Source organism: Etheostoma spectabile, chromosome 9 (genome assembly GCF_008692095.1).
Source record: "Etheostoma spectabile isolate EspeVRDwgs_2016 chromosome 9, UIUC_Espe_1.0, whole genome shotgun sequence".
In the NCBI taxonomy this organism is placed as follows: Eukaryota; Metazoa; Chordata; class Actinopteri; order Perciformes; family Percidae; genus Etheostoma; species Etheostoma spectabile.
This window is the reverse complement of record NC_045741.1, coordinates 27853098-27864850: the sequence shown is the minus strand read 5'-3', so window position 1 is coordinate 27864850 and position 11753 is coordinate 27853098. Positions and strand designations below refer to the sequence as shown.

The 11753-nt window shown below is 40.1% G+C and overlaps 1 protein-coding gene across 1 annotated transcript in view; it reads right to left on the bottom strand.

Annotated features, from left to right (window-relative positions):
* Nucleotides 1-11412, bottom strand: part of LOC116696229 (seizure protein 6) — a 173961-nt gene extending 162549 nt beyond the window's left edge. The window contains exon 1 of the mRNA XM_032527057.1: nt 10976-11412. Coding sequence (XP_032382948.1) covers nt 10976-11051 — 76 coding nt within the window. The 5' untranslated portion in view covers nt 11052-11412. The remainder of the gene's footprint in view (nt 1-10975) is intronic.
* Nucleotides 11413-11753: the final 341 nt, after the last annotated feature.

The following is an 11753-nucleotide window of genomic DNA, read 5'->3' as shown; positions in this document are numbered from 1 at the left end:
GAAACATGATATAAATAGAAAAACTTACTGTTCTAGCTATGAAAATAGCACAATCATTCACAGTGCATGATATTTCAATAACCGCTTTTTACGCGCTTCAGGATGACGGCAATTAGTTATTAACAGACATTCACAAAGACGCATAGTCCTGCAACAATCTATCTATAATAACACCTCTTGGAAGTACCATCCATGATATACAGTAAAATATTAAAGTTGTTGGAAGTTTATATGGCTCAAACTGTACGTTTCATTCGTCCCCGCATGCTGTTTCATTCGTCCCGTCCAGGAGGGACGGATGAAACATTACGCACGTCCCACTTTCTCTGCAATAACTCCTGAACGGTTTTGTCCAAAGCTAAAAATACAACTGTATTTGACAGATGACACGTGTAAGTTGCTAGTGACAAAATATCAGCTTTCAGTGTGATAAGACCGCTTTGTTAATTACGTTTAATTAAAAAGTGTTTCAACTGTCCCGGCTCTCCCCTACAACATTTTTTGTCACATGTAGAAAACATCTCCTCACTATCCGCTAGCTGCCTGTAACCTGAACACACTGTCAAAAATACGAGGTCTATGTAGACAGCCCAGGCTCCACAAAGAGCAACAAAAAAAAAAACTGTGCCAACCTGCACCACAAAGCCTGACAGTGTTCCAGCCTTTAACCGACAAGAAGGAGTTGTTGGAGCCATGAACGCGCATTGTGGAAGTAGCCTACGTGCTAACGCTGCTGCGGTGATGGCTCAACCAACTCCTTTTTGTTGGTTATAGGCTGGAAGACTAGGCCTGTCATGATAGCAAATTTTCCTGGGCAATAAATTGTCCCGGAAATTATTGAAAATATAGGAAATAAATGAAGTTCAGAACGTAATTTATTGACGGTCCCTAGGTGAAAACCAAGCAGTTAGCAAATGGGTGTTGTATTGTTTTCTGTCAAGACTGACTGAAAGCACAACCTCCTGAGTGAAAGCACAATATGCGAATAGCTGTCAAATATCCAACATCAAACTAACTTCACCACAGTTGAAAGGGGTGGGAACAGGGTGTGCATGTGTGTGTGGTGGGGGGGGCAGGAAGAGAGCGTTGCTTATCACAGGAGCGGCACAATGGTGACTTTAATCTGAAGATGATGCAACACTTACTGTGCAAAAATCATCTCAAACTGTGAATAGAGGATTTCAAGTTTTCCCTTTTTCATCTAGCCAGAGTATCACACCCAGTGACTTGGTAAAACAGTTTTAAGCACTTTTGCTTCACCGTTTACAGTAAATGTGTTATGAAATGATCATATTTGTTCTGTCAGAGAGTCTAGTTAAAAGCTGTTGCCAGGACTAGTTTCTGTGAAGTAACCACCGCAGTTTATCTCCAGTTTAATCCTCGCTAATGGAGTGTGATGAAATACATCCACAAACAAGTCTTTGGATGTAAATACCTATTACAGAATAAAACTATTTACAGGTAAAACTGAGAGTGCCCATTGTCAGATTTTTCAACAGGTGTTCTGGTTGTAAAAAGAAGGATAAAATGAACAAAAGTGTAAAATATATCCAGCCATCTTTAGTAAACATCCGGGCCATTGGTTGATTTATCAACACAGGTGCTACGAGCAGCTGGTGTGTGGGTTATTTTAAGATCGTAGGGTGAGTGAATGTTATTTATTTTAACTTTATTTATTCAGGTCTAGGAGGCTTTCTGCATCTGTGTTGTTGCACACAGTCAGGTTTTACAAGTTGTGAAGAGAAAAGGTAACACAAATGAAATGAAAGATGGGACAGAACATACAGGGGCCCTGACATGTAACACCTCAAGGGGCCATAGAGGTTATAATCCAGACATGTGCCAGAACTTCAGCTCAGTTTGACCCTAAATGAACAATGTAGTGGACTTCGAATTTCAATATAGGTCCACAACACATTTTGGCCTAATTAGTTGTTGTCGTTGTTGTCTACGTTTTAGTTGCTTTTTCCGGCATTTTTTTCACTTTTCTTTGATGTTTTTGTAGCTTTGTAGCTTTTTTAGACTTTTTTTTTTTGGCCTTTTACTATATTTTTTGGCTTATTTTAAGGCTTTTGACACTTTATTCTATAATGGACGGAGTCAGGAAGCAGCCGTTCTGCAGTCCGTGGAAATACACACATTGACTTTAATGTGGTTATTAGAACTATAACTGAAGTAAAGGATCTGAATACTTTTTCCACTACTGGCATTTATGTGAGGCTGTACATTCAGTACAGAAGCCTAATCAAACATTGTTGCTGTTCTGGGCTAGACTGAGTACAATCTAACAAAGCCAGGAGAAATGATGCCTGTGTAGGTCCTCCTGACATGCCCCAAGAGGAGCATCTAATTGAGGAAGTCCGTTCCGATTCCACTGCTGATCAATAACAGTACAGAGTGATTGACAGGCTCAAAACTGCAGAGGGATTCCTCTCACTCTGCCTATGGTTTTAACCAGCACACACCCGGCTTTTGCCAGTCTCACATTGCCAGACCTTCCTCCATAGCCTTGCGGGGTAGGGTCTGGCTAATCCACACAGCATCCCGGGATGAGAGAAAAACGTGGTCTGGATTACTGGCATTTCTGCAAACCAATCACAATTGTCTTGGACGGTGCTAAGTGCCAGACGCATGTACGGTGCTAGAACTTGTTTTGGTGGAACATGTGCACGTACGTGTGTGATGAGAATTTTACTCGAAAAAAGTGTTTAGAATGCCTGCACAAAGAAAGAGGAAGGTGAAGGACATCCGGCAGCACCGGAACAACCCCAGAAATTAAACGCCGTCATTATGGACAACGCTTTGACTATTATATCGGTGTGCCAGTTTTGTTCCATTTTCTGAGCGTCTTAAATCAGCCTGGCAGTATATATCTGCAATATAAAAGAAGTTTGGTTCTTGCTTTGTTTATTTTACTTTGGAATGTACTGTATATATATCTATGTATATTTAGCCGACGAGCATGACATGATTGGCACCAATGGATGCCATTGGTCGTCTAGTTTGTATCTAGTATCCTAATATCTGCCTCTGCCCATTGGACTTGCATAAAATGTATATTTCTCTTCGGCACCGTCACTTATTCTTGCTTGAATTGTGGCACATTCTTACCTGCACTGCTGTCGTATTTGTTTAATGTTCTTTTGCACTATTCCATTTGCACAAACTGTATATAGACTCTGTCCTACATTAAGTAATTATACTTGGACTGTGGTATAAGTATTGTGTTACTGCCATACCACTTAGACATTAGCTTGCAAAAAATGTAAATCAACTCTTTATTTGATCTGTATTTTTGGTATGTTGTCTTGCACGTTTATGATTTATCTTAGCCCGGTCTTTGTTGCAAATAAGAATTTGTTCTCTGTTGGCTTACGTGTTAAAATAAAGATTAAAATAAAGAAATATAAGACAACAAATGGCATATGCAGCAGTACATAGCATGCTTATCAACACACAACAATGCACAAAGTGAGAAAGGGGGACGACAGTTTGTTTTTGCCCCAAGTGGCCTTGCTTACTGTACAACAACTCCAGAACTGTTCTCTTCACACATGTGATGTTGAATTTTTCAATTGCTCATGAAAAATGTAGACTGAAATTGGTGTTAAGTCTTGACAAAAACCTTGCACCTGTATAGTGTGTGTGCAACTCAAGAACATTCTGCATCCTCTCAGAGAAGAATGAATGAGTTCATCAATCATCAGTTTGAGGTTGGAAACCTTCAGCAGTGTGGTGACAAATGCCAAAAGAGAAGCAGGGCTTTAGACAAATCAATGTGTGTGCTTGCGTTGTTGAAGCTCACATTTCTTACTGTGGCCAGCAGTACTGAAAAGCCCCTTTTTTAGAATCTGAAGCCTGGGATGTGTGTATGTACGTCTGGTGTACTTAGGTGTTGCTGTTGGCCTAAATGAAAGTCCCTTCAGCCCAGTCAGCCTTGCAAGCAGCCATTAGTTTGAGACACCTCCCCCAGCAGTGCACTGACAATGATGACAGGCAGCGGCAATGCAAGCGGGCCCCGGGGGTGGGACTCCGGAGGAATCGCTTGCTCCGGGTCAGCCAGGGCCAACGTATTTATCTGGACAGTAATCTGAAGGAAAAAGGACCCAATGTCTGACCTCAAAACCTTAGGGACATCATCAGCTCCTATTTCAGGTCCACAATAACTGGCAGAGTCGCTCCATGACTGCTGAGGGCCAAACTGGTAAGTAACAGAGCAGCAATCAGCAGTGAGTGTGGTAGTGAAGGTAAAGCATTCACTCATGAATCTGAGTTGAATAGGCAACAATGTTAACTAACTACATACTCTGTCGGCACAGTGATCCCCTGCACACTGCACCAGCGTTGTAGTATTCAAGATCAGTCTTAGTCTTGAGATAACTTTTTGGAGATCTCGGGCTACATTTACATTTCGACGTTTTGGTTTAAAAAACAAATACCTTTTTTCTACGTTTACACCTCACATTCACACTGCTCTGGCGTCTCAGAGGCGTCAAACCGGAGACATTTGGAAACACTTCTGACCCGTTTTGGTTTGGAATCTGCGGGGTAGTGTTGCAGTCTCAAAGGCTGCAAATAGAGACCTTTGGCAACACCGACGCCAATGTTTCTCTGCCTGATTGGGTCATGGAGTCTCCTTCTTTGAGCCACTAGCGTTACCATGGCAACTACCAGTAACAGGCGGTTCCTGTTTATGCCAAGTATAGAAGAATGTTGATGAGATATGAGGTTAGGGTTAGTTTAAACGGATATTAGTTATTCTACCGGAGATAAAAACATTTTTTTTGTACGGAGATCACTTTTGGGCTCATAACCTAGCAGTGTAAACGTAGCCTCGGTCTCGTCTGGGAATCGATCGCATATTCACTAGGTCTTGTCTTGGTCTCAGACTAAAGAGGTCTCAGGATTTTATATCAAGACCGCAACTGCCTTTTAACATTTTATGTTTTAAGAATGAGAAATCACTAGTTTGGTTGATGGTGCCCTTAAACCCTTACTCCATTTTCACTTCCTTTTTTCAGACAGTCTCTACATGTCTTAGCTCAGGTATGCCATATCTTTTTGACAAGATAATCTAAAATTATAGCACAAGGTTACTTACCAGTGACCAAAATACCACCCTAGGTCATGTATAACAACTGATCCATCTCCATGACAACCAAGCTGAACAGCATTTGCTGATGAAGGCAATGTGGCTGAAAGCTGTGGGAAATGACTATGTACTAAATATATTATGTATTTCTAATACCAATAATAAAGCTTCAAGCTCAGTGTCATATTGTTATGTATATAATAAGTCTGGCTACTCTGAGTGTAATACATACATACAGGACAGTTTACTAAAAACATGCTTAGAAAAAGTTGTTGCAATGTGATATAAGAATTTCCCTGCACAACCACAGGTTTTCAACAAAATTATCTATATATGAACGGGCCGAGGAGAGTGTCAGTGTTGCAGACATGTAATAACCAAAAAAAATATTGTACTGGATTGGATTGTAAAGGGTTGCATTTTTTATGCAAAATGCTCCAACCAGGTTCAAAGGGTTAATCAAGTTCCACCAAAACAAGTTCTTTCCCGAGGCCATTTTGCAGAGACACCGTGGCTCCGTGAGGAGCTTAGCACCGCACAAGACGATTGTGATTGGATTGCAAATAAACCAGAGCATGTTTTTCTCCCATCCAGGAATGCTGTGTGGACTAGCCAGACCCTACTTCCCAGCACTGTGGAGGACGGTCTGGCAATGTGAGACTAGGTAATATATAACATCCAGTATCCCAGTATTCCTATATAATAAATGGTATGAAACATGCACCACCAGAATCCCCTGGTAAATTCTGTGGTCCGGCGGAGAAACGGTCCGCCTTTCAGAGAGGTCAGAGGTCTAAGACATGCTGTTCACTAGGTGTTTTATGGGTTAAGCTCTAACAGAATAGGCTGTTTTGTGCATCAGTGACAGTGAGGACTCGAAGCTTTGAATCAGTATCATAGCATGAAGTATCAGCCAGATGAAGAGGCTGCAGGGTCCTGGCACTGCTGATTACAGGCTAATCAGGGAGCAGGGTGGAGGACTGCCATTGGTAATGCTAAGTATCACATGCCTTGGGTGATACTTGTCTATTAGAGCCAGAATAGCCTCTCACAGTGCTGATGATGGGATGAAAATCATAACGCCTTCTGTACATGCACAAACCTGAAAATGACATAGTTAGATGGTTTATAAAATTGGTAAATTGATAGCAAAGTTAAGTTATTTTACTGTTACCACATGAATGATCCATGATGTTATACATTTTCCTCATTATTTTAGTCGTGTAATATAAAATAAAAAGTGTATAAAGATAGTTAATACTTTGTCAATGGTTAATAATTGTGTTGTAAACCATCTGTAAACATTATTTCAATGCTATTATGAAGTTGCAACTAATTCTTATAATAATTAGTTAATGCTTAATTAGTGGTTTGTAAGGCATGAAGTAACATTAAATCTTTTCTTGGTGATCTATACAACAGTCAAATATAAGTATTTACAAATCATTAACAAGTTGTAATCAGCAGATGCAACTTTATAAACACCATCCAAATATCTCATTAACAAATACTTCATGTACTATATGTTATGATGTGAGCAACAAGTAAATGTTATTAATCATCACTCCATTGTGTGTTAACAGTAAAATAACTATTAACTTAAGTTCACCAGTGACGGATAAAATAAATGTCACTGAACATTACTAAATCAGAGGGGGCTGATGTTAAAATAATGTGGTGAAAAGCAAGTTATTCAGCTGGTTAGGTCTTAACCTCCACAATCATGTCACAGCCACTAGTACGAAGATGTGGTACGCAGCCAAGCATTGTTCAAACCCACATTTCTTTTCACATTATCATCAAGATCCCAATTTTTCCAGTGATACCTAAAATGTTAGGCTGAGTTATGTGGAAATGTGTCTAAAATAATACACTGGGCAGAGAGAATATTTCCACTGGATGGACCGGTGAAGCTAGAACACACAGGGGTTTCAAAATGTCACTCATTAGGAGAATCATATATATTAAATAAGCCTGGACAATGTGACTGATGTGACCGACAATGTGATTGACCATGCAGTCCCTTGGCCAGCACTGGGCCTGGTAATGAATAATGTTAAGGTGCATGTTTGGTTATGCATTGTATTTCCAAACCGTATATGCTTGTTATTTAGTTTTGAGATTTCCAATAACCCTAACCTTTTACAGTGGTATAAATGTTTTAGAAGTTGTAATTTATTATCCATGGTTAATGCATAACGTAATAATGCTTTGTAGCTTAGTTATTAAATAAAATACCTTAGTCATTAATAAAATACCTTGCTGTTTCGTTGCTGAAGTGTGGTGGATGTAGAGTAATGCAGAGAGGGAGTTATATACTAAAAAAGTCAGGTGTAAAGATATGTATGGGATCCATCTAACAGACTGTTGACGTCTCACATTCAGCTAAACTTTAGAGTACATTTTAAGATGTCCCTCTTTAAAGCCAGATGTCCGTTACCTTCCTCTTTTTTTGTGTTGGTGTTCTAAACTCCGGTGGATTTACAGGGACTATAGTTAACTGCTCCTCAGATCATGGTAGGGTAAATCCAGACAGCTGGCTAGACTCTCTGTCCAATCTGAGTTTTTTTGTTGGACAACTGAAACGAGTTTTGAACGTACGAGTTCCTTCCCGAGGATATTTTGCACCTGCGCTTAGCACCGCCAAAGACGATTGTGATGGTTGTAAAGAAATGCAAATAAACCAGAGAGCAATTTCCTCCCATCCTATTATGATGTGTGGACTAGCCAGACCCTCCCCCGCAGCGCTGTGCAGGAAGGTCTGGCAAAGCGAGACTATTGACAGACTAACATTTACTCCTGCAGACCAGGTCTGTTATTGTAACAACCCTTGGTTAATCACCTTCTACACTCACAAACAGCATTCTGGCTTTTGGTGTTTGTTTAACAGCCATTATTAATGATTTGATAACTCACTGGCCAGAGAGGTTTTTCCCAACCTGTTAACCCACAAGACTTTCTATCTAATATCTTCAAACTAAAATGATATACTGTATATATATAACATTATTAATTACAGTTTATAGATCCTGGATATGGGTGTCTAGTGAGAAAATGGCAAGTTTTTCTTCTCCCTGCTTTTTCATGTAATCCGTTATGTAATGTGCATAATTTGCAAATCTGTTCTTTGTCACGGATGACATTGTGTACTTCATGTGTAAGTGATTAAAAATGTAAATGTACAAAAAATGAAATACGGGACTTTAACAAAAGATGGACATAAAAGTTGTTGAATCTCTTTCTCTGTATGTGTGTCAATTTATCTTTCTCTCTCTGTACTACCATGTTCCTCTATTCTGACTAGTAACAGAAGAAAATGTAATTGAAGAACTCCGGAACTGAAGACTCCATTTATTTATCCAGTGATCCTGCTTCTAACTCTCTTTTCCCACATCTCAGCCTTATTATATACTTTATAGACTGGAGCTGTCCACCACCATCTGCAATTTCTTTAAAAAAAAAAAAAAACGATTACCAACTGCGAGCAGCTTCTCCAATTTCCTTTTGTATTGCATTCTGGGACACCAGATTGAACCACCTCCCTGCGGTCCATCAGGACCAAAACCTCACATTACAAAAACAGGTTCTTCCCAACTGCAGCTGGCCCCATTAATAAGGCCGGGGACCCTTCCGACATGACACACACATTAATGCATGTGTCTACGTCAGATATTATGCGTTACTCTGTGCCCATGCAAAATCTCCCCTGGTGACAGTAAGATACATCTCATCCTACATCTCTATCTCCCCACACGCATAGATTCTTTGTACTTCAGATTATACTGTGAACTTTTGCTCACCCCCAAGCAATCATTTGCACATTCTGCACTAAACTGTACAGCTTTCCCACAAAAATATATTTTTATGTAGTTCCTATATTTTTCGTATGTTATAATCAATGTGTCTTCACTTGTGGATTGTGTTTATTTTTTATGCTTCCTTACACCAAGGCAAATTGTACGTGCACTACTTGGCAATACAACTGTTTTTGATTCTGCCCTTTATAACTTTTCTTAAAGTGCACTTTTACACCTATTTTAATCTACCTGCACTGGCTTTCTTTTAATTTCTGAATTATATTTCAAATGTTTGTTCTTCTTTTGTATCCCTACTCAGCATGCCGAGCTCTCAGGTCGTCCGCTCAGTGTTTTTTTGAGGGTACCTTGGATTTGTTTTAAGACTCGAGGAGGCCGTGCCTTTCAGTCAGTAATGCTCTTCTAATAAGCCTAACGTTATTGGACTCTGTGGAGTCTTTTAAAGAGCAAAAAAGCTAGAACCCCATCTGTTCAGACAGGCATTTAGGTAGCATGTGCAGACTTGTGGCGTGAGTTTTCTTTGTTTTATTATACCTGGTGTTTAATTTGTTCTTGTGGTGTTTTCTCCTTGCTTTGTTGCTTGAAAATATTGGATGTCATTTTGTTTTGTTGTATTTTCTGACTGTGAAGCACTTTGTAACGGGTGTCTGTGAAAGGTGCGATATAAATAAACTTTGCTTGCTTGCTTTTAGTCTATATACTTAAATTACTTACATAATTACATTTTTGATCATCAATAGCAATACTTAATTTTCTCCTGGGAACACAATACAGACTCAAACTACTGCTTTGCATCTGCATGTACAGTAGTATTGAAATATGACAGCTATTTTCGTGGAAATGTACGGATAAGGTGTGTGTGTTTGTGTGTGTGTGAACTTTTCACTATAGAATTGCATTTCTGACTGACTGACTCTATACATGACATTTGCCTCCTAACTTCAAAATCATCAAACCTTTTAAGTGTCGGATCGGCTGCTTTTTTGCACACACTACTCAATAACACGCCAGCAGCCAGACTAGAGACTTGAACGCACAAAACAAGTCAACACATTCCCCGGTGATTATGCAAACACAGGCGTAAGCATCCATCACAAGCTGAATTGCGAGGTTGTGGAGTCAGCTGGTGTCAGCTGTGTCTACACAAACACATAAAAGATGCCTGACAGAGCCGCAGTTTGTCTTCACATAACTTCTTTCCTTTCACGTTTTTTTCTTGTCATCTGTCCAATACAAAGAGGGGTTTGTATAAAATGTGGATAATATGTTATGATGCACAGACTATGCAGTGTGAGAATTGATTTAATAATAATCCCTGGGACTTTATTTGAAGTACAAAGATGTAGAAAATGCTGAGTGATTGTTCAAATTGCTGCAAAATATCCAGGGAGTCAACTCTGTAGCATCACCCATGTATTGTAGCCTTCTCTATTTTGTCAGGGGATATGAATAATGCAGGGAGGCTGCAAAAAACAATATCAGCCATTCCACTACTGAGACAAGAGCGCCAGGAGATAGGCTGCATTCATATGGAGCACTTGTAGTTTTTTTTCTAACGCTGGAAAATGCCATTTTTATCAGTCTGTTTGCTTGCTTGAGTTTCCTTTTTTTCATCTTGAACATTAAAAACAAAAAACTGGAGGCAGGGATAACTAAACCATAGAAGCATCATATAAGAAGTTTTAACGGGTAATAGACAGGGATTTCCATTCTATAAAATGTGTTGTTATTATTGTTGACTTATAACTTTAAAAGCTTTGAGGACAGGTACTAAATGTGAGCTTTGCGTATATTATCTGACTGGAATGTAAGAAAAAATAGCACATCTCTGTTAGTGTTCAAGTGTTTGTGTTTTCCGAGGAAGAGCAGCCGTGTGAGCACATGGACGGACTGACAAAAGAAAACGGTGAAAACGCAAAGCTTCCCAGGCGAAAATAAAAAAAAACAGAAACTGCTCATTTTGGAGTAATGAGGTCGAGAGCTTTTCTGAACACTCTGAACACTAAACAATTATAAAAATAATAATAATAATAAAAAACAGGGAGTAAATATGTTTGACAATTCTTACCTTTGGCGCCTGTGTCGGTCACCGCCGCCCCAAAAACAAGCAGGAGAGGGAAATAATCTCTGATAGCATTCATCATGTTTCCCCCCCTCTGTTTTGCGCTTCTCGAGATTTGGGTAGCGAACGTCCTTGGGATCAACACTTTTCCTCTTGGCGCACTGAGATACGGAGAGCTCCGCCGAACACCGACTACACACACCGAGCGCTGCTCTCGGTGACTCCAGCCCGGGTCCGCTGTCTGAATGGATTCATTGACAGAGACGATGGGCTCTTGGTGTCGGTCCGCCAACACGACTACAGTCTACAGACTACGGAGATGTGTGACTCCAGTGGCTGAAGCCTGTGGACTGTAGAGCCGCTGACGCTGCTCTCTCTGCTCTCTCTGCGCTGGGAGGCTGTGCTTCAGGCTTTCAGCACCACGGACAGCTCCTAGCGTCGTCCGGCGGAACACACGGGAACCACATGAAGCTCAAAGTTTGGCACACACCAAACTAAAAAAAACATTACAATTGGCCTTTTAACTAGGCCAGGGGTTTTCAACGTTTTTCAAGCCAAGGAACCCTCAACAGAGAGTAAGACTGATCAGGGACCCCTTACTACATATATCGTATAAAATGAATTTGCATATCAAACTGGGCCTACAAAAATTTAGGCCGACCTAAGACCTTTATCCATACATTTTTAGTGTGTTTGAAAAGACAATGAGGGGCCAGAGGAAAGACCCCAGCACTAGGTTTAACCTCGACCAAATCAATGTCAGTATGTAAATGACGATTGCCAC